We start from the raw sequence: 25184 nt of genomic DNA, 5'->3' as shown, positions 1-25184 counted from the left end.
TGATCTTAAGGGTCCCTTCCAACTCCAAACTATTCTATGATTTTAAAGAGAACCTCTATAATGCACACTATAGAGCATATATAAATTGGCCAGCTGTCAGGAGCAGCCAGGCAAACTTGCAGGCAACTAAGAGAATATAAATTAGTGGTTTTCATAGTAGGCTTCTGACGCTGGCATCTCTGCTTCAGTGCAGATGAGACGGCCGTTTAACACATATACACAAGCATTTATTCGAAATCAAACTCATATGCAAGGAAAGGGAAAAAAAAAAAAAAAAAAAAAAAAAAAAACCGCGAGAAATTCTCCGGAGGCCGAGCATGCACGCACAGCCGCGGCACCACTACCGGCCCCAGCCGCCCGGCGGTTCCGCGGCCCCGCAGCAGCGCCTGCGCGGCCGCCCGCCCGCGCTCGCCGGCCCCCGAAGCTTCGTGAAGATTCCGGAAGGCTCCGGCCGGCTCTTTCCGCCGCGGGAGCTGCCCCGCCCCCGATGCTGCTGCCCGGCTTCCTTCCTCCCTTCCCTCTTCCTTCCGCCGTGTTTCACCGGGCTCGGCTCTCCCGGTGCTGCGGTCATGTCGCTGCTCTGCTACAACCGGGGCTGTGGGCAGCGCTTCGACCCCGAGAACAACACGGAGGGTGAGAGCGGCGGAGGGGCCGGGGCGCGGTGCCTCCCGGCTGACAGCGCGGCGAGCGGGGGCGGCCTCCGCGGCTCTGCGGGGCGGTGTGAGCTCGTCCCGCGCGGGGCCGGGCGCTGCGGGGCTGGCACCCGACCCGCGGGGTGCTCCTGCCCCGGGAGCACGCGTGTGGGGCCGGGGCAGGCCCGGCGCCGTACGGCGCTGTCATGTGTGCCAGAGGTTCTCAAGGCTCTCTGCTGAGGGCCTCTGTGGGTGTTGCATTCATCGCAGTTACCAGCGGCTTTTTGGTTTTTTTTTCGTTTGGTTAGTTGGTTGGTTTAGTTTTTGTTATTTTTTTTTTTAATTCAAGTGTGTGGACTTGCAGCGGGTAATTAAATGTGTCTGAATTGCACACGTGTGCCTTCTCTTCCAACTGCCTTGAGCCTTTGCAGTACTTCTGTGTTAGCTGGGAATGCTGGTGAAGCGTGTTAAAAGCTTTGTCATTTGGAGTTTCATAATTCCGCAGAGGTGCAGAAGGGCGAGTTGAGTTTTCAGAAGGCTTGCCCTCACCTGGTTCATAAAGTAACTCTGTTGGTTGAATTTCTAGAATGCTCTCTCTTAATTTAATTTTTAGTGACCCCTAGGGCTAGAAGTAGGCTAACATGTTCTAACTTGTGCATTTTCTGTGGTTTAGAGCCGTGGCAATAAGGAGTGTTTATTTTTCTCAGTTACGTGTTTTTGCATAGAGAGGGGCAACATATTGAGTAGGACTTGCTAATGTTTGTAACAGCAGAAGTGGGCATAGCTGTGGAATGCTTACATTTAGTGATCTCTTCCACCACTACCCCCAGCACCTCTTTGCCCCAAAAGGCAAAGCAGATAAGGATATTTATTGTTTAAAAAAAAATTCTATTAGGAGTTTTTGACCTGTACTCCTTATAAAAGCAACAGTTCTTTATGGTTTGTGATCGAGCTGTAGTAAACTAGGTCAGGTTGGCATGGCCATATGCTATCTCTGTGGTGCTTGGGTTGGGGAAAAAAAACTTCATGACATGAAATTTGTTTCAGTAAGTGGCTGGAACATGTAGTGGAATCACTGTGTCCTAGACTAAGCATTTCTGAAGGTAAATGTAATTATACACAGATCGCTACAAAGAACCAGGGTTTGCATATGGGTGACCCCTACAAATTTCTACTTTAACATCTAATGAAAGGACTGTTAAAGTGCTTTAAGGATGCAGCAGTAAGGTGATAGTAGTGTGTGCACAGTAGGATCAGTTTGGCTATGAAATTGACATCCAAAAAGCTCCAAAGAAACAAAAACCTGAAAAATTGTGGTACTTGTGTCTCCAAAAATTGCCTGAGGGTTAGAGAAAATGGCTTTGAAATACTTTGGTCTTTCTGGTAAAATAAATATATTAACAGCAGTGGGGAGGTAACTAGTTTTTTTTTTTTGTTGTTGTTTTTTGTTTTTTTAAATTAAAATGTAGAATAGGAACCAAAGGCTGCAGCAATCTTATCTCATACAAATCCGAACTAGAATATGCTTTTATCTGCTTGTATCCTGACCAGTTTTCTCTGCCTAGTGTGAGAAGGGGTCCTTTGTGTCAGATAAGAGCTGTTGGACTCAGCGAGAGCACAGACGAGCTGGTGTTTTACTGTTCTCTAGCAGGCACAATGGTCAGACTGCTCAGATCCCGCTGGCTCTGCTGAGGCACTGCAGAGCTCCTTGTCCTGGCATCTTCTCTCCTGGAGCATGCAGGGCCGTCAGGAGGCAGCAGCCAAGTGGGCTGTCACTTGCTTCATCTGGTACCTACTGCAGAGCAGGCTCCAGGGAGTGAGGAAAAAGGATTGCACTTGGCCAGATGGACGACCAGGCACTTGTCTGCGTCTACCTTGAGCTGGAGCATAGCCACCCCTGAGATAGTTGATTTTGTGATGGTTCTGGTCTCTAAAACAGTTGCTGTTATTAACAGCATCTCTCTAGTGAAGAATTAGAAATAGTCATTTAAGTCTTCTGACTCAGAAAAAAATTTTGCTACAAAACAGAGTTTATTCTCATGATGCTTCTAGTGACATACTTTCATACTTTTGGAAAAGAATAACCTCCATTTTATTTTTATTTGATTTAAGAGTGAAGTCCTGGTCTCTATGCAAAATAACCACCTTTTTCCTTTTTAATTTTCCTGCGAGGTTTACCAGCATTAGCTTTTCATCCTGAAACTGAAGGAATTTATAAAGGTTTATGGATATATTTGTAAGCCTTGCTGAAGGACTAATGTCCCAAAATATGTGCATTTTGAGTTAAGGTGGGAACTGATGTCTCTCAGACTGTATTAGTGCTTTAGACTAGGCACTGAATATAAAATCAAATAAAATTATACAAAATTATGTTTCTTTTAAAATCTACATATTTATAAAAAAGATAAAAACAACTAAGTTTGGTTTGGGTTTTTGCCTATTAAATATCTGTAGGCAGATTGCTAATAAAGTTATTTATCACTCTTTTTTTTGCTTCCTATTATATGCATTGTTACTGTTTGTCACTTTAAATTTTAAGTGTTTCTAATTTTGCTTTAAAGGCTAAAATGTAGTGGTTAGAGTCAAGTCAGTAAAATACTATCCATGCAGTAAATGGCAGTGAGAAGTTATATAATCAGAGCAGTTTTATTACATGTGAAAGGAATACAAGTAAAAGAGAACAGCTATGTAATGTTGATAAACACCTATAAATGCAAACACTTTAATTAATGGAGGCTGTGGTCCAGTGTAGTGTTTGTACAGAATGTATTAGTAATAAATAGTATTGACACATCAAAATTGTGTGTGTAAGACTAACCTTTGGGTTCAAATCCTTAGGTGGCTTAGGATACTACAAACATTGAAAAAAGAACAAGGTAATTACAGTTCAAATCATAAACTCATGATGTGCATCAAGAGACTTTTTTAACAGAATGCTTCTCAATAGAAAACTCTGATCAGGTTCAAATAGATGTATTTGAAGAGATAAATCAGTATTTTCTGTTGGTCACATAGCCATAGAGTCACCTTCTTCTGCAAAATTACCAGTCAGGCCCGGTTACTGATGAAGGCCAGGGATGTTTACTTGCTCCTTGTAGAAGCAGTAGTTTGTCTTAGACACCTGCTTTCTAGTTTGTGTTGTGTTATACATAAGAAGAAAGAAGACCTGATTATTTATGTTTAATATATGCACTCAGAGAGCATTTTTTGTGAAATCTGGATTTTTCTGAGTAATGATGTGCATTCAGGGAAGTGGGGTAGCTCATGGCATACATAAATTGCAGATGTGGCATTTTTGCTGGGTTTGTAATCATATGAATAAAGATTCTTGGTATGCTTCAATATTAGTAATAATGATTGTCTTCTAGGTTCATGCACATACCATCCAGGTGTGCCTGTTTTTCATGATGCTCTCAAAGTAAGTATGCAACTGTCCATTTAAGTATTATCATTTTGGTTTTTCATCTTTTTAATTCCACATCTTTCAGTGTTGAGAAACTGACGTTCAGCCTATCATGAGCAGACCCATGAAATTAGAAAAGCACAGTTACTCATTCCTGAAAAAGAAATTAAAAACTCCACTCATATGGTCTAAATGCCATGCAAGTCTAGATGACTTGTTTCCTGTTGATTAACTGACTTTAGGTCTCTCAGCAGTTTAATTAGGTTCTCTAAATAGGACTGTGGAGCCATTGAGGGGTTTCATATTCTTTAAGTTAATTAACCTGCTTGGAATTCAGAGCAGCTGCTTGTGGTCTAATGTGGCCAGGGCACTAATGTGTATGTGACATTTGTCTGCTGTAAATAACAGCAGTTCATTTAATCAGCCAAATGAGGATGTTGGTTGAATCAGGATTGGTCACCCATGCCTCTTATGCAGCTGTCCAGGATTCTTAGGCTCCATCTTCAGTGAAGAATTAAATATACCTGTGATGGGTCTCCAGTGCTTAGGCCTGACTGCACAGCCCATCCTTGGTTTTGTGCTAAACTGTTTTCCCTCTTCAGGATCTACTGGATGCATACAAAATGCTTACAGGGAATCATCTCAGACACAACTGCTGAAACAGTAGAGGAAATCATTCTAATAATTTAATTGTGTGTAGTCAGAAATCTGGTGTCCAAAAATGGAGCCTGGCACTTTATTAATACTGGTGTTGCCTAATTGACTTTTCTTAAAACACTAAACTGCTGTTTAGCTGAGCTTTGAGGGGAGTGAGTGTTGGTTTTTTTCTTGGTATTTAGAAACTGCTTCTGCTAGAAGCACATTTCATCCCAACAACGTGGCATCTTTTGTCCTTGTGAAAGCTTCTGCGTTTGTGCTGGGCAGTGTGTTTGCTGTGAGCTGTTGCTTATATTGCAGTACTGACTCTAGAATCATCCATTGTGTGCCACTGGCAAATTGGGACCAATGCTCTTAGATCAAACACTGTACAGTTGCTTAGACAATGGTAAATTTTTTTGTGCATTTAAATTACAGCTGTAAATTATGTACGTGTAAATTATAGCCATACTCAGAGCACAGTACAAAAATCTTGTACGTCATTACAAAGAGAGAAATTAGACGGTTAGCTCAAAAACTTAGTTTTACTCCCTCTTTCTCTTACATACTCACTGTTTTTAAACAAGTGCCACTTTCCCCTTTCTCCTTATCCTAATTAAAAATTTATCATAATTGCAAATGAGCAGTTTTCTTCATGCTATGAGTTTAGATAATCTAGGTGGGCAGGATGAACCTTTTGCCTCCTCAACGGTGGAAATAGTTAATATTTTGAGGGTATTTTAGAACAACCTACATAAACCCATTGTGTTGCACCACTTAAGCTTTTAAAGTGCTGGTGCATTAGTCAAACTGTTGTCTCTTTGAGAGAGAACTGTTGTTCTTTGAGTTCTAAGGTATATTATTCACAGTGTCAAGGCAATTTGCTCTAAAACTGAATTTCTTCTGGTTGATATGATAAAAAGTGTTAATTGATGTAGTTGGATAGTTGTGCAATGCATATATCCAGCTCTGTTGGTGGGAAATAAGCAATTGAAAGATTTGAGTGGTGCTCAAGAAAAGGAAAAAAAAAAATCCCTATCATTTTTGGAAGAGGGCCTGTGCATTGAGCCTGGTCTCAGGTGTAGTATTTGTTTGTTTTGCTTACATGTTACTTTATGAAATGAAGTAACATTTCTGTTTTCTGTTATACAGAGTTGGCACCTAACTTATCATGGAAGTATTGCCTCACATTTACTGAACTTTCTGATTAAGGCAGCATAAGCAAACTAGAAGAGTTCTCTGGCTTTTAAAATTGCAGATGACAATATTGTCCACAGTAGGGAAGAAAACAATTGCTAAGCTTGATGTGCCGTATCTTTTAAAGAAATATAATAATTATTTTGCTTTTTTTAATCTGTTGTCAAGCTCGGTAGTCATGCCTATGTTGTTTCTCTTCCAAAATGCTTATAGGGTTGGTCATGTTGTAAGAGGAGAACAACAGACTTTTCTGACTTCTTAAGCATTGTGGTATGTACTCATGATTATTTACAATTTCTATACTTGTCAAGTGACTGTGATTAATATTAAATGGTGCATGTGCTTGCATGTTTTAAATTTGCCTACTTCTCTTAAAACAGTCTTAATTCTTATATACTCTATTTTTCTTTATATAATGCTCAAGGCTTCATATAATGAAGTCAAGGCTCATTTTCAAGCTTTAATTGTTAAAATTATCGAAATAGATTTTGATAGAACTGCTTTTTAATAAAGAAGGGTGGTCAACATTTATCGCTGCTTTGCTTGACTACAGAAAGTATGCATTTTTCTTTTAACTTATGTCCAAAATGAGAATATTTTCCTTTTTAGGCATAGGTTTTCCTTTGCAGCCAGTGTTTAGAGTGGGCTAAAGGAAAAGATGGAGCTGAAGAAATGAGTCAAGAAGACTTGTTGCAGTTTTTGTTAATTTTTAATGCATATGAACTACACTGCATTTATATATAAATAAAAACATATGCTTTCCATAATAGGGTTGTACAAAGGGTCTCCATAACAGTGAGAAACCTCCTGAGCCTGTTAAACCAAAAGTCAAAACTACTTCTGAACGAAAGGAGCTAGCTGAACTGAAACCCAAATTTCAAGAACACATAATTCAGGCACCAAAACCATTGGAAACAATTAAGAGACCAAGGTACGGTATATGAAACTTCAGGTTTTCCAGATTTGTAATCAGTTCGCCAAGTTAAAGCTTGCTTGGTTTTTCAGTGTTGTACATTTCATGTAGTGTAGAAATTCTGAAATTATGACCTTAGAAGACCTTGATTTTGGTAGAAGTGATGATGTTATTTTAAGCTTCAAAGTATGAGAAAAGAATTCTGGTTATGACAAAGAAATACTTGATCTTTCAGCACTTAGATCCACAAGAAGCAAAAATTGAAGTATATATAGTGGCTTAAAATGCCACTAGAAGCTGTGTTAAGTGTTTTAAATAGTAATAAAAATAATTTTGGGGTGCTTGTATTTAGATTTCTTAGTATCTCTGATTTATTTTTATTTTTGTAGAATATTTAGGATTTCCAGTTGAAAGCCAAGACTGCCTTCCAAGTTGCTAGTCTGTTTTTTCATAAACAGTACGGATTGGCATTTACAAAAGTAGTTTGTTGAAGGGAGGTTTGAAAGGAAGAGCCTTGTAGGAAGATTAAAAGTTACTACTTTGTCTTCTATAAATTCTTTCCCATGAAGTAAGTTGACACTAATACATGGATTTTTTTTAGCCCAGATGAGCCAATGACAAATTTGCAGCTGAAAGTGTCAGCTTCCTTGAAACAAGCTCTTGATAAACTGAAACTGTCATCAGAAAATGAAGGGAGAAAAGGTAAGGAGACAGGGAGATTAAGTAGGTATGTGATGCTAAGTGTCACACAAATAAATGAAATGCAGATCTTGTCATTTCTGAAGTGATAGTTTCCTGTAATTATGTTCTTTTTCATAATAATCTGGGAAATACCTTCCAGTCCAGGGAATGATGATTGAAGTCCAGATGTGGATAGCATGGAGACTTGGTTGTCAGGAGCAGTTCATTGTCCCTAGCATTATTTGAACTGTGTCTTTCTTAAGATTTCTTGGTTAGAATAGACATAATGGGAACATCCATTTCTGCATGTGACTGACAGAGTTACCAAAAAATGAGCTGTACTCCCTATTGTTGCAGAGACAGTATCATATAAAGCCTTCATAAATTGGTGAAATTCTTCAGAAGACTAGTTGGTTCTCCCTTGTCTGTTTTTCTTCTTTCTTCTTCCCACATTTTATTTGGAATTTGGTTCCAGAACTACACCGCGCCTTAAGAAACTTTATAATTTCAACCTACACTTGTGGCTATTTTATGCTCTTTTGTTCTTGTGCCAAGCTAATTTAGCTCTTCTTTCTCTATGGTATCCAGATTATTTCCTTGTGTGTATTTATAGACAACAGTTGAAGCCTTTTACATTCTTAGTTTTATAAAACTGAACAAGATGAATGACTGTTCACTTCCCCTGTGATTGTAATGATCCTCTTCATCTTTTTTTATTTACCTCACTTAAAATGTGTAAAGATATAGAGCCTAGAATTTGATGCATAGGTAATACAGCTTTTGGAATGTTTCTCTGTACCTCTCTGGCAGATTTCACTGTCAGGCAGAAAATAGAAGCTTGAAGAGGAAGGTTTTTCTAATCTCCTCCTCAGCTCAGTTTAGTCCTTAATAAAAGCTAAGTGTTCAGTCAATTACACAATTCATTTGCTATTTTCTATAATAATCTGTTTACAGACGAAGATAGTGATGAAATCAAGATTGGGACGGCATGTAAAAATGCAGGCTGTTCAAAAGTAAGTGGTTCAGTTGTACTCTAAATGCAGCTGCTCAGCCATTAAGTGAGCAGTTTTGGTTTTTAGCATGCTGCAAGTTAATTTGGAAAAGGCACAAAGTCCATTGGGTTTAACAAATGCACATTTGATAACATGCTTTATTATGGACAAATGTGAGTTGTTCGCAGAAAGTCAACAATTATTTTTTTTCCTAAACCTGTCATGAACTTCTAATTAGTAAGCTTGTCAAATCCATTGTACTGAGGTGTTTCAACTTAACATATTAAATATAATATTGGTGAGGGGTAGCTTACTGATAACACTTGAGTTGCTCTTGATAATGTGTATAGATTAGAAGCATCTACAGATCTTAACAGAGCCTGCAAGAAGAATTAAAAAGTCAGTGTTTTAACAATTCTAGCACCAAAATCAGTCATTATATTATGTAGTCATTCAAAGTGAAAGTTACACTGACAGGCTTGTTTTGTGCAAAATGGGACAGTAAAATTTAAATAGCTATTTTACCTGGAAGATTTTGCATTATCAACCGAAGCTCTGGTGGGAGGAGCACTTTGGCAGTCTTTGTGTTGGGAAGAACTGATTTGATACTCAGTGGCGAAGTTGTATATTGTTTATTTTAATTTCCCTAGAGAATCCATGTGTTTTATGAATGACAAATTTAATTTATTTTCAAGTTCTTGTTTTCTCTGAATGCTCAGAGTATTTTAAAGACAGAAATATCTGAGGATCTGCAGTGACCTTTGTGAGCATAGATGGTGTCACCATTGATGTGTGCCATTGAACTAATATAAAGACAGCTTCTCAGCAGTGCCAGAGAACCTTCTGTGAAGGAAGGTAGAACAGTTACTTGGAAAAGCTAGGACAAGCCATTAGATCTAGATTATTTACCCAAAAGCTTTGTCATACTTTGGTCATTATTTCTGGTTTTTGTCATGTTATGTTTTATTTTTTTTCCTTGCTCCAAATCCTGTAACAGTAATACACTTCAAATGCTTTGTCCCACCAGACATACGAAGGACCACACAGCACAGAGGAAGTATGTATCTACCATTCTGGTGTACCTATATTCCATGAAGGGTTAGTATTCAGCTAACTTCCATTTTTGTACCTGTGTTCTGTGAAGGGTTAGTATTCAGTTAACTTCAGGGTTTTTTAACTAATCTGTTGGTGTTCCTGCTTTCTTGTGTGCTCCTGCTAGATGTAGCCTTGATTTATTTGCTATTCCCTCTTCTGTCAAAAAATGGCAATGCTTGAAGGGGGTATACGGAAGTAACAGTAATATTGCATAAAAGAAAGATCTTAAATGTTCACAGTAAACAGTGTCCTAAATATTGTTTGTTAATTACTTTGCAAACTTCCAAGGATGAAGTATTGGAGCTGTTGTAAAAGAAAAACTTCTGACTTCAATACATTTTTAGCTCAAGAAGGCTGCACAAGAGGACCACACGTATGGACTAAAAAGGATGCAGTAAGTAGTGTTAAGATTGCATTCTGGAACTGACCATTCTGAATTTTGAATACTGAAATGTAGTTTGTAGCTTGATTGAGTTACTACTGTAGCTGAGGTGTTACAGATTACTACCTCTGACATAATGTGGAGGATACGTAATGTGCACAGCAGGAAAACTGAGAAATGGAGTGTGAAGTAGTCTGTGGTACAGGTATACTTGATTCTTTAAGAATATTATAGAATATAAAAATGGACCAAAACACTTGAAAAACATTATTTGGTCACATGATGGATACAGGTGAACACAAAGTTCTTGTTACTAATGTATTGTCTGTTTCTGAGGCAAAAAGGGTATGACACTGGAAACATCAGGAATGTTTAACAGAAGAAAATAAAGATATGTTATAAAAAGTGTAGTTTCATTACCTCATTCCAAAGCAATTACTTCACAAATCCTTTACTTCCTTTAAATCTTATAATTGCTGGTTGCTTTGAATATTTATGTTTTTGTTCAAGAATTATTTGCAAGTGCATAAAGTAGGGATTAAAAAAAAAAGCTGAAGACATGAGTCCAAAGCAGGAGAGTGTAGAAAAAGAGAGTAAAGAATTTCCCCACGTTTAAAGAAACCATGTGTATATTAACTGTATGTGTATTGAGATAATGGGCTTTTATCCAGCAATGATTTTTTTTTTTACTTGGGCTTTTTGTTTTTATTTTGAGGGTTTTTTCACAGTTTACTTTTTCTGCATCAGAGAAGAGAGTGTAATACATTTTTTTTTGCAGGACTCTGCAAAAGCAGAAGTCTCTTATGAAGCACTCTTGGAGTCATGGCATTCTTTCTCTTTGTTCAGTTTCTTTCTATAACCTGCTGGCTAACTTTAGTCTTGGAAAATAAGTTGATCCACAAGTAACTTTTTTTTTGTTGTAGTTTGTTTGAGAGGGAGATACTGAAATACTTAGTAAAAAGAATTGCAAGTGGAGTCTTGCAGTCTCCTGTGAAGATGAAATATAGTCCTTTATTAGCTATGCTAATTGGCTATTAAAACAAGTCCTGGGCGTTTATGCTGTTAATCTTGTAAAAATATATTCAAATGTAATTCTAAGTCTTTTTTTTTCCTGTGCCTTTTTCCTTATGTAGGGTACAAAAGTAGTTCCATGCAGGCATGATTGGCACCAGACTGGAGGAGAAGTGACTGTTTCTGTATATGCTAAAAACTCTGTCCCTGATCTGAGCTACGTAGAAGCTAATAGCACAATGGTGAGCCTCTACCTTAAGATCAGCAACTTCAACCTAGGAAAATCTGCTCAGCTTTATTTACAAGGCAGAGATAGCATAAGACTCTATTTTGAGTAACTGCTTTTTCTTGGCATTTGTGTTTGTTCAAGTATGTATGGCTTTTTTTCTCCCTTCTGTTTGGACATCTGCACTTTAATGTGTGGGGTTTTTTTTAAGCTGCAATAAAGTACTGCAAAAAAAAATCTTTATTTGACTTCCATAATGAAAACCCAAGCATGATGGGTTTGCATCATACGTATAAATAATTATAGAGTCATCATTTAGTTGTATTTGACTTAATGTAATTTGATACCATTCTTCATTGTATGCTGCTTCACAGCTACTAATATTAAACAGGTGTCAAAATGCCTCTGTGATTTCTTTGTCTAAAGTGATAAGCTACCAGTGGTCACTGTTGACTGCAACTGTATCAGAATGTATTAAAATAGATACTCACTTCTATTTCTGAGGGACAATTTTATCACTTTGGTCATTGTAGGATCCAAATCCTAAAATGGTATATTCTGTTTAAACATGCTTGAGGTGTCAGATGTTTTATTAACATGATAAACTTTTCTTATTTCTTTTGTTTTTCCTGTTAAGGTAAATATCCATATTGTATTTGAAGGAGAAAAGGAGTTTCACCGTAGTGTGAAGTTGTGGGGAGTAAGTATAAAAATATTTTTTCTATTAAAAAGAAACAAACAAAAAATCAAACAAAAAAAACCCAGAAAGAAACAGAAACATAAGCCATTAGCTTCCTCTCTTTCAGAAGGGTTTGGTTTTCCTCATTACTCTGTTTTTTGAAAGAATTTCTGTTGCATGACATTGAGTAATTACATTTAAATCTGAATATAATGACCCAGGAGTGTGACATAATAATGGGCACTGCTTTGTACAGAAGGTGGCCTTCCAAGGTCCTTTCTGATCCCAACACCATGGTAGTGGTATTGCAGAAAACCCTTGGTTATATATGTTAGCCAGTGTATGTTAGATATGCATAGACATATGTTTTTGCCATAAACATTCTGTAGCTTGGGAATGGGAAACAATCTTGTTTTCAAGATACTAGAGGGATCTTCATCTACCTAAACATCTACTGAAACTTAGTGATGAGGTACTCCCTAACTTAATTCCCCAGTGTCTATCAGTCTGTTAAACTGAAGTGTGAAATACCTTTACTGTTACAGGTGATTGATGTAAAGAGGAGTTATGTGAACATGACCGCTACAAAGATTGAGCTCACTATGAGAAAAGCAGAGCCCCTGCTATGGGCAAGTCTGGAGTTACCAGTATCCAACACACAACCAAAACAGGAGAGTTCGGATCAGTAACAATTCCAAGAGACAAGTTATTTCCCATGATGAAGTGGTGACTTGCTACTGTAATCAAATATTTAACTTTTATATAAATTTTTTTTTTTTTAATGCTAGTTCATCTGTTCCCTTCTAGAAAGAAATTTGACGCACAGTAAATGGGGATGTAAACTTGAAAGGGTAACAGTTATTTCTGCTCTTGCTCCCCTGGGTATGTTTATGCTAGATGCAATGTCTCCATGGGAATTCAGAGTAAAACAGCTATTGCCCTTTGCTTGCAACCTTCCCTACTATGCACTGACTATCCCAGTAGATGTGCTCTCTGTTCATAGTGAGTGTCTTTGTTTTTCAGCTGTTCCCTTTAGACTGGATGCATTTGGTAGCCCGTGTTAAATTCAACACTGTTATGAAACATACAGTAATGCAGATACAAAAATCTGAGATTGAACTGATTAGCATGTAATTCTACATCTAGAGTAAAAGGTTATATAAACAGAAATAGGTAGTAGTACACTTGTAGGCTTTCATGTTGTGAAACAAAGGTTTGTTTCAATTACCTGTTGGCTATGGAGGAATGAAATGAACGGTGTTATTCCAAGGATTTCAGTACTTGCTGACTCCTGCTGTCTTTCATGTATCAAAGCAGATCAGGTTAAAATTTTAAAAAAAAAGGTGGCAAGAAGGGATTTATTTAACTCGTTTACGTTTGCTATTTGAATGGTTAAATATAAAAGCAAATGGACAGTGAAATGGCTGTGTAACTTAGCATTTCAGCTGTGCAGAGTATGCAAACAGGAAACTATTATAAAATTACCAAAGTGCTGTATGTATTTGGCAGCCTTTAGAATGTATAGTTTGTCCTATTTTACAACACCAAAAATATCAAGACTCAAAGTAGATGGATGGATATGTGTAGTAAGAGAAGCCAGGACACCCTGTAGGTGTCTTGGTAAAACAATTTCCACATAGATATGTGTATCCTTGATTCTGAGAATGGTGACAGTCATCTAAGAACTGCAGTTATATACAGGACAAATCTTAGGAGAAACAACATGCTTTAAAATGTCTGTCTCAAATTGTAATTGTACCTTTGAATCAAAATACTTTAAAAGAATACTGTATCTTTTGAGCAGACTGTAATTAGAAATTAAGATCTTAGTTTTGTTTTCAGTTTATCAGTAAAGGTGTGTGGCTGCAAACAGGATAGCTGTAAAAATGAGATTTTTTTTTTTTTTTTTTTTTTTTTTTTTTTTTTTTTTTTTTTTTTTTTAAATCCAGGCAGCAATACACACAGTAATGTTACTTTCTATTTCTGGTTGGAGTAGTTCCTTAATTTTGGCTTGCAGCTGAAATAAAAATGTTTTCCTACTAAAGTAATAAAAAATGCACACCATTATTTATTGTGCCTAATCCTATATATGTAAACAAGAGGTCTTGTGGACTGTTAAAATACGTGGATGCTCATCTACCAGCCTTGGCAGACCTGGAATAGTGTCAGGAGAAACACAGGGTGTAGTAAAGGCATTCTGAAGTGAAAGACAGATTTCTGAGAATCTTGCTGTTTTCCCATAGGTATGATTTGACTCAGACTTCTGTCTCTAACAGTACTTGAAGTCCTACTTCATGCTTAAAGTAGTAGGAAATACATTACCAAAGAAACCATCCCTGAACTCTAAGAAGTTAACACTGGTGATACAAATATATATATATATATGTATGTACACATATATAAAATTGTTTTGGTGCTTCTCTATCTTAATTTCAAGATCCTTTGTCCTCAGTTACTTAGTTTGAGCATGGTTGTATGCTCCATTGGGCCCTTCTAAAACATTTCAGCTCTAAGTTCTGCTGTATAGATTCTGTTAACCTCTAATAATGCCTTTTTTTCCTCTTTTTTTAAATCTGAAAATGTCAGGTACTGCAAAGTGATAGGGTACAAGCTTATAAAATATGTGCCTGCCAGGTGAAGCTCTCAAAATGGAACAGATGTTCCTTCATGTGTTCTGAACCAACAAGTGGAGTACTTATTAGTATGACACTGAGAACATCAGTGGATAAAAAATTCTAGATAGATGTAGCTACTAGCATGCCATCTGTGTTTGTGTGTGCAGAACTCTGAACTTGGACAGCAAAATTAGTAGTGCTTAAACGCCAGGATAAAGTTCTTGTTTAACAAGCAAGTTTGAATGTGTCTATCCATATGGATATATAAATATCCTAAATATGTTAAAAAATGTGGAAAACATATTTTCTCTTAATTTGCATCCTCATGTGCAGTAGGTCTACATAATGTAAAACCTTTTTTAAAGAACTACATGGAAAATGGAATTCCTTGGGAAAACAGAATTTCTGGTTTTAAATAAGTCATATTCTATGTTAGTGCACTAAACCCTAAATGGAGAGAAATGTGGATGAATGGGCCATCTGCTGTGAATGCTGTAGACTTTGGGATCCTGTAACTACTTGTTACACTCTTTCAAACTATGTTCTGCTGATAGCTTAGTCACTTTGGCCATAAGTGGGAGAAAGCGCCTGTAAACACGGTCTCCAATTTTGCTTTTGCTTTTTATTCATTCCTCCTGCTCTTCTCCTGTTGTTCATACTTTCAGCACAAAACTAAAGATACTTCAGGTGTTCTATAATGACTCCTCCCATCAATGGCAATACAACTACTTTTAAAACTTACCTGTTTAAAAAAACAAGCAAACAAATCAAAGAACCTATGAAAACCCCACCAGCTTTGGTCAGGCAAGAAGGTATAGATTGTACAATAACAGCATAGTTTCTGTGGCCTGGAATGCTTTTCAAAATAAAAGTGTAAACCTTCAGATGGCCTAGACTGGCATAAACTGTCTGTTTAACTGCAGCAATTCTTAGCAGTTTTTTATAACCACATGTCCGCATCTATCCTGAAGCTGTAAGAGCTGTATCACTCACTGAATTTGTGTATTTTGAGCAGTTGCTCACAACAGGCTTCAGCACACCAAGGGTTGTTCCTGGTGTTTCATGCAATGACATCTTGACGTGCATAGTGGTAGCAGACACTTTGATGGAATATTGACTTAGTTGTAACTTTTATTAGTACGTGTGGAGAGAAGGTAAGGCCAACTGTAGTGTACTAAACCAATCATGATACTTTCCCAAAAGCAAGATTTGTCAAGTAAACAAAGTGATATTTGATCACAGGCATTCACCTGTCTAATATTATGACACTAAATTGCAAGCCAGTATGAACAGAAATACTCAGTGTCAAATTCATCCTTTTTTCATGTTCTCAGATGTTGTGCTGTATTTATCAAATTAAATTGATACAGTATAACTATATTTTTATAAATTAAGTGTTTAAGAGCTGTAGTGTGTTTCAGTCCGTGTTTATGTGTTACACATGTAGGCAAGCATGTTACATGAGTCAGAACTGACTGTCCAGGTGTATATAAAACTTATCCCTTTATAATACAAACAATTGCATGGGTATACATATACTGTATGCATGCATACAGTTTATGACAGAAATCTTAATCTTTTCCCTCGTACATAAGCCCATTTTCCTATCTAACATATTTTGTACCGAACATTACATCCCAGGTAAAAAGTGATAGGATGAAAGGAAACGACCTGAAGTTGTGCCAGGGGAGGTTTAGATTGGATGTTAGGAAAAACAATTTTCATGGAAGGGGTTGTCAGGCATTAGAACAAGCTGCCCAGGGAAGCAGTGCAGTCACCATGTCTGGAGGTGTTGAAAAAAACATGGGTATAGCACTTAAGGACACGGTTTAATGGTGAACATGGTGGTGGTGCTACCTTGGTGGTTAGTGATCATAGAGGTTTTTCTAATTTTAACAATTCTATGATTTTGTATCCGTAACAACATTTCTTGAAGGAATTGGAATTTATGTGAAATGTTAATACACTGCTAAGCACAGGGCTGATCAGCTACTCTGACTCTTCAGTGCTGATACAACTTGACAAAAAAATCTTCCATTGGATGGTATTCTGGATTGTGTACATTATCAAGTCACCATTTCAGAGGCTGAGGAATTAATTTTACTAGGAATTTTGCCTTGGAAAAAAATATACCTATTCTACATAATGATGCATTTTTGGCTTGCATTCTTGAAACATGGCATGAATATTGATTAAATACTGTATCTATTAATGATAATGATCTTTCCCAATTTGCTACTAAATTTTTTTACTTCTTCAGGAGGAGATTGTTTTTAAAGTAATGAGTTATGTGTCTGGAACACTGTTTAAGGGTGGTAATAATTTTGCCATTATAAGAGTCTTGAATTACAGTTGAAGAGGAGATGTCTTTTCGCATGGCTGTTTGATTCTGCACATTCACAAAACTTACACACAGCAATTAATCTTGTGTCTTCATGCTCTAGTTTTTTTCTAAATGTATCCAATAAAATTCTTATTACATGCTGGTTACATTTGGGGGTTGTGTTTGACTCCTTTTGTTATGGGTGAGAACTTCCTGTTAGTTTGCAGTGTGGTTGTTGAAGTAAAATGTAAGTAGGCATTTTCCACATGTGAGTCTATTTAGGAGGGAAACTGCATCGCCAAGGGGTTTTTCCCCACCTGTAGTTCTTTTCTTTGCTTGTTGCTTTCTAAAGCTACAGCCCAGTCAGGATATGAGTTTTGCAGAAATGAGTGTGGTTACTGAGATGGCAGCCTGTCTCATTTACAGAAATAGTTCAGTCCAAGAATTTTGAGCTGTCACAAACTTAATGGAAGTGGCATAATTCCAGATACAGTGGCTGTTTCTAAAGTTGCTGAAGGTACTGTTGCTTTGATTTTTTTTCTGGTTTCTTAGAAAAATAAGATACTTTCCAAAACCCCTGGCATTGACTCAGTGTAGAAAAGGGTTTGCCTCTTGAAGCCTGATATCTTCTATGGTAATAAATATTTGGGCTTTTCCTGAAGTTTGGGTAGATGTTTTAACCAGAGGATAACCATGGTATTGTGACAGACATTACAAACTAATCCACAGTCAAATGAGTGGTTAAGGAAAAAATGAAGCATCCTTTTGAATAAAATATTTTTGTTACCTACTAGAAACAAGTATTTGAAGAATTAGTTCCTTGTTAAATTTTAATGAAAGGTGCATTGCAACAAAATTCATTTAAAGCTACCGCGAGGTAGATCTTTTACCTTACAATGATATATGAAATATTTTTAGTCCAGAAACCTTCTTCTCTGAAATGTGATTTAAACCTATGATAAATATTGATACTGCAATATTATTGCTTAATTCCATGCTTGGGAGAAAACTAACCTAATATACTTCTAGCCTAATGTGCTTTACCTAATTTGTTCATCCTTAATTGGAAATCAGGCTTCTGTATAAGGAGGCAGAGTTGATGCAGTGTGCTTCTATACCCCAAGGGACTTAATTTAGGCTTTTTTTTTTTAAAGGAATGCCTTCTAATCAAGTTATATTATTATGTAAATAAACAACCGAAATTTTAAATGTTCTGCCCATAGTGAGAGCAGTTAACATTTGCAGTGTCTACTCATGATCAAAACCTACAATAAAGAGGTAGTTTAGGTTCTTTAACTGCAGCTTTGTGAACTGGGAGGTTGTTGGCTCTTCTGTTACCAGAGTTTTACTTTACTGAATAACTTAAGTGGGATGCTTGTGCTTTCCAAGAGTAATTAACAGCTGTAAAGAAGAGAAGGTCAGTAAAATGAATGGAGGATATTGAAATGTAGTTGAAAATAAGCTTTTAAGAAAAAGATTGTCACATGTTTGTTGTTGAAAAATAAGTCAGAGAAGACATGCTAAGGATGATGCAAAGGAACAGCTCCCAACAGCTAAACTTGACAGTGTTTTACAATTTTCTCACCTTTGTAAGGGTTCACCTGCTTGCTGTGTGAGTACAGTGGCATTGGTCAGTGCTCCTTTTGCTGTTATTTTTCCTCAACAACATTTTACTTTACAAAACAGCCAATTAAATGTATTGCATTTATAATTAAACAGTTGTTTTGGCACAGATTGCCTGAAGTCTTGGGTATGGTTTGGGACTTGTATAATGAAAAGTGGCCAAAAATTCAGTGTGGTTTAGTGGTAATACCCAAATGCTGAATGCATAATTCTTAAGCTAAACCATGCATAATTTTAATGAGTTTTTGTATTTCACAATTGTATTATATAATGCACATATGTTTTACCTTAAACTGTCCCATAAGAGTACTTCAATAAGCATAGCTATTCAGGAGTGTATTGCAACCTGCGGCATCCTACATCCTTCCTTTTCCTCCATGCGTTGCAGGTGTTCTTCACTGAAGTTTTACGTATAGTTTTGTGCAGACTGAGCAGTAGCTGTTAGAGAGCTGATAGATTTTGCTAGAGGTTCTCCATATTCTGGTAATTGTATGTTAATACAAAACAGAGTGTAATGCTGCTTGAGAGGCAAGTGCCAAGTCCTGCAGTCGCACTCTAAATCCTATACAAATATCTGGTCCTCAGGCAGGTTGTTTTTTATCAGACTGCATATGACAAGAATGATATTTGCCAAACCAAAATCCAGTCAGGCTGAATTAGGTGAGCAGGGGTGGTTTGAAAATTCAGAAAGGAAAGCTGGATTAATTTCATCCGTTTCTGAGGTTTACCAGGACTGGACACTAAGTGTGCATATGACTATGGATAAATAGCTGTCCTTAATGATTTTTCTTTAAAAAACTTGAGACCTTGACCTTGAGACCACATAGTCCCCAGGTGCCAATCTCTGCTGACAGTCCCATGAACACAGGACTCCCATGGCTGGTAGCATGGCAGAATCTTCATTCCAGCTCTGCAGGGTCCCAGAACTTGCCAGGCTTGCTTTGTCTGAACTTCTTTTAACCTGCCTGCAGCTTTGTTCTGGCTTCTTTGGCTGTTAGAACTTTTCTCCTGTCCAGGTGGCTGTTGCCTGACTTGGTTTACCTTGTTTCTCATTCTGTAGTTGCTTGTTGTAGACATATTTTTTTATATAATTACTAAAACTAAAGCAGGTTTACTGCATAGAGCAACATACTGCTGACTCTAGTGCGGTGTCACAGAGCGATACATGCAGGGGCCTTGAAAACTGAGGCATGGGATATGGTGTAGAGGACTACTGATATGGGATGATTGGAGAAGGGGCACTTCTGGATCACAGAAATCCCAAGAAGAGAGACAGCTCATAAATATTATAACTGCTTTTCCACTAAAAGGTTTGTACTATCATTTCTTCTTTTTTTTTCTTTAATAATAGAGATAATAATTCTTCAATCATACAGTTAAGATTTTGAGCATACCAGCAATGTCTTTACTTGTCTTTACTCACAAAGTGTGTTTCTTTCTGCCTGTAATAAAACCAGCAGGATGTTTATGTGTGACTCCTCTGCTGTGGCAGTGGATGACACTATCACTGCTATCAGTACCCACACTCATGTAAGGGGAGTGCCAGGATAATGTGTGTGCTGCAGACTGAAGAGAGCTTTAGTGCAGGCAGGTGGTGTCCAGGCATGCAGGCTCTGGTGGAGAGTATGGAATTATGGCTTGGGAGACAGAGCTGAGAAAACAAAAGCAATGCTTTAGGCGGTTGTTCCATAAATACCTGAAGGGATGAGCAACCTCAGATCTAAATCTTTCAGTGCTCAGTGTTCACAGCTGACCATGTTTCCTCTGCCTGAACTCCTGCTTCTTACAGGTTATGTAAGGGCATGTTGTCACAACAGTCTCTGTGTCCAGCAACTGTGACTTGGGTTTCCTTCTAAAAGTACAGCCAAGTTTGGAAGTAATGTGGATAGCAGCATCAGGAACACATCAGCTGCACTGTCAGCAGGCTAGCAAAGCACATCTGGGGAAGGTGCCATATAAACTTAGCAAGTCTATTCTTATCCGATATCCTGCTGTGAAATGCTTTTCTGTTATTGCCTCTCCCTTAATGAAAGGTTGGAGAATGTTTGGAGTTTAATTGAACCAGGTCCAGCCCCTCCTGCATGAGATGCCTAACAAAGCACTCTTACTCCTCCTCCAAGGTTCCTTAAGCTCCCTGAGCTGAAGATGTTTAAGCGTGCAGCATCCATCAGGAGAATCACTGTTGATGTTGACAGGAGGATCCTTGACCTTATAGATTCCAACTGGCACAAGTCTCAGTAGTGTAATGGGAACGATCTTTTACCTTGACAAAGACTGCTTGCTAAATTCAGCTCCTGCTGGTTTCTCTAAGGACACTTTATATGAGCAGGTGCTGTTCTCTGAGGAACAGAGCACTTTGGTTCTGCTCCGAACAGCAGGAGCAAGATTTCTGTATTTCATTTAATTAGTGTTGTCTTCTCTGCTCTGCCATAGGGAAGTTCATGATGTTCAGCATCATTCAGCTTTTTCAATAGCACTGTTAACTGTACACTGATATCCTATTAATAAAACTAGGGGAATTTAGAGAGGAAAAAAACAGGTAATGCATGTCCAATTTCTACCAGCTGCAGAGAGAGGTCCCCAGATGAGTCTGACAGTGTCACCTGGAGATTCCAGCACCTAGGGTTACAGATTTCTTTCCAAAGGCAAACCAAAGGTATTTCAACCATAAGATAATCTGAATCATAGGATCAAACAAAGGATCAACCCAAACGCAGGTTTGGGTTGAAAGGGACCTTTAAAGGCTATCCAGTCCAATCCCATTGCCATCTTCAGCTAGATAAAGTTCAGAACACTCACCCTGAATGTTTCCAGGGATGGGGTGTCTACCATCAATCTGGGCAACTTGTTCTAGTGTTTCCTCACCTGCATTGTAAAAATCCTACTTGTATCTCATCTAAATTGACCCTTCTCCAGTTTAAAACTATTACCTCTTGTACTAATGCAACAGGGCCTACTAAAAAGTTTGTCTCTAAGCTGAAATAAACTTCCAGGCACTGTCCCTTTGGAACTGATTTTCTAAAGAGGCAATTGACAACCCAAATATCCAAGTGATACTTGGTCCATCCAAATTTAATTTTGCCAGATTGTTTTGCAGCTCCAGTCTACTAGGCTGAAGGGTTGGTTTCTCCCATTTGTAGGATTTGCTGATTGTTTCTGCCAGGCTGAGTGAAGGACCTGGGCACATGGAATTGTGGAAGGACACAGTAGGTGATCCAGTGTAAAGAGAGTGAAAAATTCCCTTCCCACACTTTAAAATTATGGGAAGGCAGAACTACACTTTGCACTGGGGGATAGCAACAGAGGTTTGTTTGCTTATCTATAGAACATAAGATTCTACTCATTGAAGAAGGAAAGGCAGTTGGAGCCCTGAGTAACTGATCCTTTCAATAACAAGAAAAAGGGATTTTGTGGAATTTAGTTAGTATAAGCCATTTATAAGTAGTTTGGTTTCCTTATTTATAAGGGTTTGGATATCACTCTCCCTCAGTAGAACTTTATAGACAGGAATGGAAATAGATTTCATGTATTTTGTGTACTTCTCAGGATGTAGCTGGTCATGATGAATTTCACATTCACACAGTTATCAATTAAGTTGACAAGAGGAACAAAGCAATCAATGCCAGCTGTGCATTCAGCCTGCTGTGAGCTGTAATTTATTCTTACAGCTTCAAACTGCACAGGGAAGCAAGGAGAGATTGTATGTTATTTTGCAGCAGCAAGGTAATAGTACAGAACCTCAAAGGCTAGCTACCACTGAAAGTTATGTTACTGGTGAAACATTTGTTCACTGGTTTATACATTCCTGTAAATGAAGGAAGAAGAAAGTTTCATCAAATATTTCTTTACAATGTGGAAACTCCTTATTTGCCTTATACTCTGATGATCCTACAGCAGCAACCACTGGCAGATCCAAAGTTGGCTGCTGCTCATATGGAAGAGGCACTAATGGCTTTTTTCCACCATCTAGATATCCTAACCCTCCCTTGGGGGCACATTCATTACTGTCCATTGCAGTTAATGTAAAGTTATGATGGAGCAGGAAGGGCACATGATTTGGAGAAAGGGAAAAAAAAAAAAAAAACAGTGTAGTTATGTACCAGTCACATCATTGCAAGATGTTCTTAAGCAGTAAGTTCAGCTACGGATGTGGAGATGAACTTATTAACTGTGAGTGTCCCCAGTTAGGTAAAAGTAAAGAGAACAACAAAAATGTATTCGCTGTTCATAGGATCATAGAATAGGTTTAGGTTGGAAGGGACCCTAAAGATCCTCTAGTTCCAACACCCCTGCCATGAGCAAGGATGCCTTCCACTAGACCAGGCTGCTCAGAGCTCCATCCAGCCTGGCCTTGAACACCTTTCATGGAGGCATACTGGAGGCAATGCCAGTGAAAGCCTCTCTTCTTGGTGGCAATTCCCTCAGAACAACTTCCCAGAAGTTATTTCTGGTAACCTTGTTTGAATTCAAGGCATCTGAGATGAGAACAAGAACTCTGTCCTGCTTTTCTAATTCTGTCCTCTTTAAGGCTACATCTGTTCTATTCCCCATAAAACAAAGAAGATTTTATTCCCACAACATGGTTCAATTTATTGTAGTAAGAAAAACTGTAGTATATTTTACTTCAGATATTAAAATGGTTAATATCAGTTTCTACAAGCTGGAATGTGATTCAGTAAAATTCTAGCAATTTTTTTTAGTTTTAAAGCATATAGACGAGAATTACACCTAGGGCAAATGAAGGGCAAATGAAGCAAGACATTTTTAATTTTTTTTTTTATACAAATGAAACAGTTTTGTACAACTGGCCTTCTCATGCATTTCAGTTCCTCTTTGAATGTAAAATCAGCTCCTTATGGGAAACATTCTTCAGGTCTTACTTGAAGACGGAATTATCTCAAGCACCATGCTAATAGTCACAGTGTCCTTCAGCTCCTTCAGATGGAAAAAATATGAAAGATTGCCTGGGAAAAAATAGGAACAAAAGCTGCTATGGGTTTAGAACTAGAGAAAGTGCCAAAAAGAGCAGGGAGGTCAGCTTTTGGTTACTCCCCAAAATCTTTATTTTCCAAAGTACAAATGAAGGAGGGAGATGCATAGAGACTTTCAGTGGGATGGATTGCACTCCACTGAGACCATGCTTTTAGATTTCTGCATATAAGCAGCTGTTTTCCCTGATTATCAAGAATCAGTACTGCTTTGGTAATCAGTAGGAGAGTCACTTCTTTATTTTTTTAAGGAATAGAAAGCAAATCAGTGTAAAGAGCATTTGCCAGTCCTGCAGAATAAATTCTGAAATGCAGAGATGCCTTTGGTGTTTTCTATTATAAAAGTAATTATCAGAACAAGAAAAATGTACAGGCTGAGTATTACATTTTTTCCATCAAAATGTGTGCTGTTGATCACTGCTGTGGACAAAATTTGCAGGTAGCTTGGCAAATAATTGTTTTCATAACTGTACATCCAAAACATTGGGTCCTCAAAGCTGGTAGATCTCAGAAAATTCCAATTAGAAACTGTTCCTGCTTCCCCCCTGTTCCCACTTCTCCCCACACCCAAATTTGCTTCCATCCAGGGCTATTCATAAAGCTACAGTTCTGTCAGTAGCAGAGATGCAGCAATTCCTAGCTCAGTAGTTCTCTGACACACAGAACTCTGCTCACCTACCATGTGGTTTGGGAGGCTGGAGACTCAGGCAGGGCAGGCAGTTGGGGACACTGGGACACTGCAGCAGCCTGGCTGCTCTGTGTGCCACACTGCTGTGGGAGTTTTCAAAGCCATCATCTTATGCTACTTCTTTCAGTGTGTCTGCTGCTGCCTGCACAGTGAAGGCTGCAATGGAAATCTGCCTCTTCACTTCTTCCCAGGCTTCATGTTGATCAGCTTTGCTTTCAATATCAAACATGGCATCATAGATTCCTGGGAAGGATTCTCCTGCGTATTTGTTGTGGCTGCTTGGAGCAAAGATGACATGTCTATGGGAAAAGAAGTAAAAGGCAATTATCCTAAATAAAATAAACTATTGTTGAGGTGTGTGTTCATTGTATGTGAACAGCTATGAATCCCAGGAAGATCAGAACTTACTAAATACACAGGAAATCGGTATTTAAAAGGACAGAAACAGTCACAAGAGCAAAATCTATTGGAAAGGGCACAGATTTAGGTCAGGTGGCCTTCTCCTTGGGAAGAGATGACGCATTTGTCTAATTAGGAACAAAACCATGTTATACTTTTTGAAAATGAGAGCTCAACAAACTTTTCAAAGTAATTTGCCAGTCTGGAACTGGGAATACAACTAGTTATAGGTGTGTTGTGAGAAATGGAATAGAAACCTCAAAAACAATTAAGTAGCTGCAGAACTGTCAGCAGATTACTTATCTTGGAAAGCAATTTAAAAGGAGGGAAAAAAAATCTGTGGGTGAATTCTTGAGAAAAGCATGAATTCTTCAGAAAAGAAGTGATCATATTGGATCAGAACTGCACAAAATATCAATCTTATTTTTTGGTATAGTTTTTTTTTTTTTCCCCCTAAATAATAGCTGCAGATCTGCAATTAAATTGATTTTAACTATGAAGTATCAAAGCACATTTACACCACGTGAAAGAGTCCTCCTAAATGAAAAGAAACATTAAAATTACATTAATAAATACAAGCAAGTAAGAACTAATAATAAAAAAACCCAGACAGCTCCAAATGATACCTAACACCCAACAAGAAAATTTCAAGAAAGAAATTACTTCATTCTTCTCAAAGTGTGAGTGGAAGTTTACCCTAT

The 25184-nt window shown here is 37.9% G+C and overlaps 2 protein-coding genes across 3 annotated transcripts in view; one reads left to right on the top strand and one right to left on the bottom strand.

The window, feature by feature from the left end:
• Positions 1 to 256: 256 nt before the first annotated feature.
• On the top strand, positions 257 to 24277 carry CHORDC1 (cysteine and histidine rich domain containing 1). Of its 2 annotated transcripts, XR_008435616.1 has the most exons (12): positions 257 to 633; positions 4001 to 4050; positions 6082 to 6138; positions 6639 to 6799; positions 7383 to 7483; positions 8417 to 8475; positions 9482 to 9552; positions 9838 to 9943; positions 11065 to 11184; positions 11806 to 11868; positions 12393 to 12586; positions 24212 to 24277. XR_008435616.1 is itself a non-coding variant. In XM_053969616.1 (11 exons), the coding sequence occupies exons 1-11, from the start codon at positions 318 to 320 to the stop codon at positions 12534 to 12536; spliced, it is 1248 nt and encodes a 415-aa protein (XP_053825591.1). In that variant the 5' UTR covers positions 257 to 317; the 3' UTR covers positions 12537 to 13749. The 2 variants fall into 2 exon arrangements, 1 of the variants encoding a protein (XP_053825591.1); XM_053969616.1 differs by lacking the exon at positions 24212 to 24277 and having other exon boundaries at positions 12393 to 13749.
• LOC128803031 (N-acetylated-alpha-linked acidic dipeptidase 2-like) overlaps positions 22997 to 25184 on the bottom strand; it is a 31468-nt gene continuing 29280 nt past the window's right edge. Inside the window, exon 19 of the mRNA XM_053969605.1 lies at positions 22997 to 24383. Within this exon, the coding sequence (XP_053825580.1) occupies positions 24194 to 24383 (190 nt within the window). The 3' untranslated portion in view covers positions 22997 to 24193. The remainder of the gene's footprint in view (positions 24384 to 25184) is intronic.

Source organism: Vidua macroura, chromosome 2, assembly GCF_024509145.1.
Source record: "Vidua macroura isolate BioBank_ID:100142 chromosome 2, ASM2450914v1, whole genome shotgun sequence".
Taxonomy (NCBI): Eukaryota; Metazoa; Chordata; class Aves; order Passeriformes; family Viduidae; genus Vidua; species Vidua macroura.
This window is presented reverse-complemented; position numbering and strand designations above follow the sequence as displayed.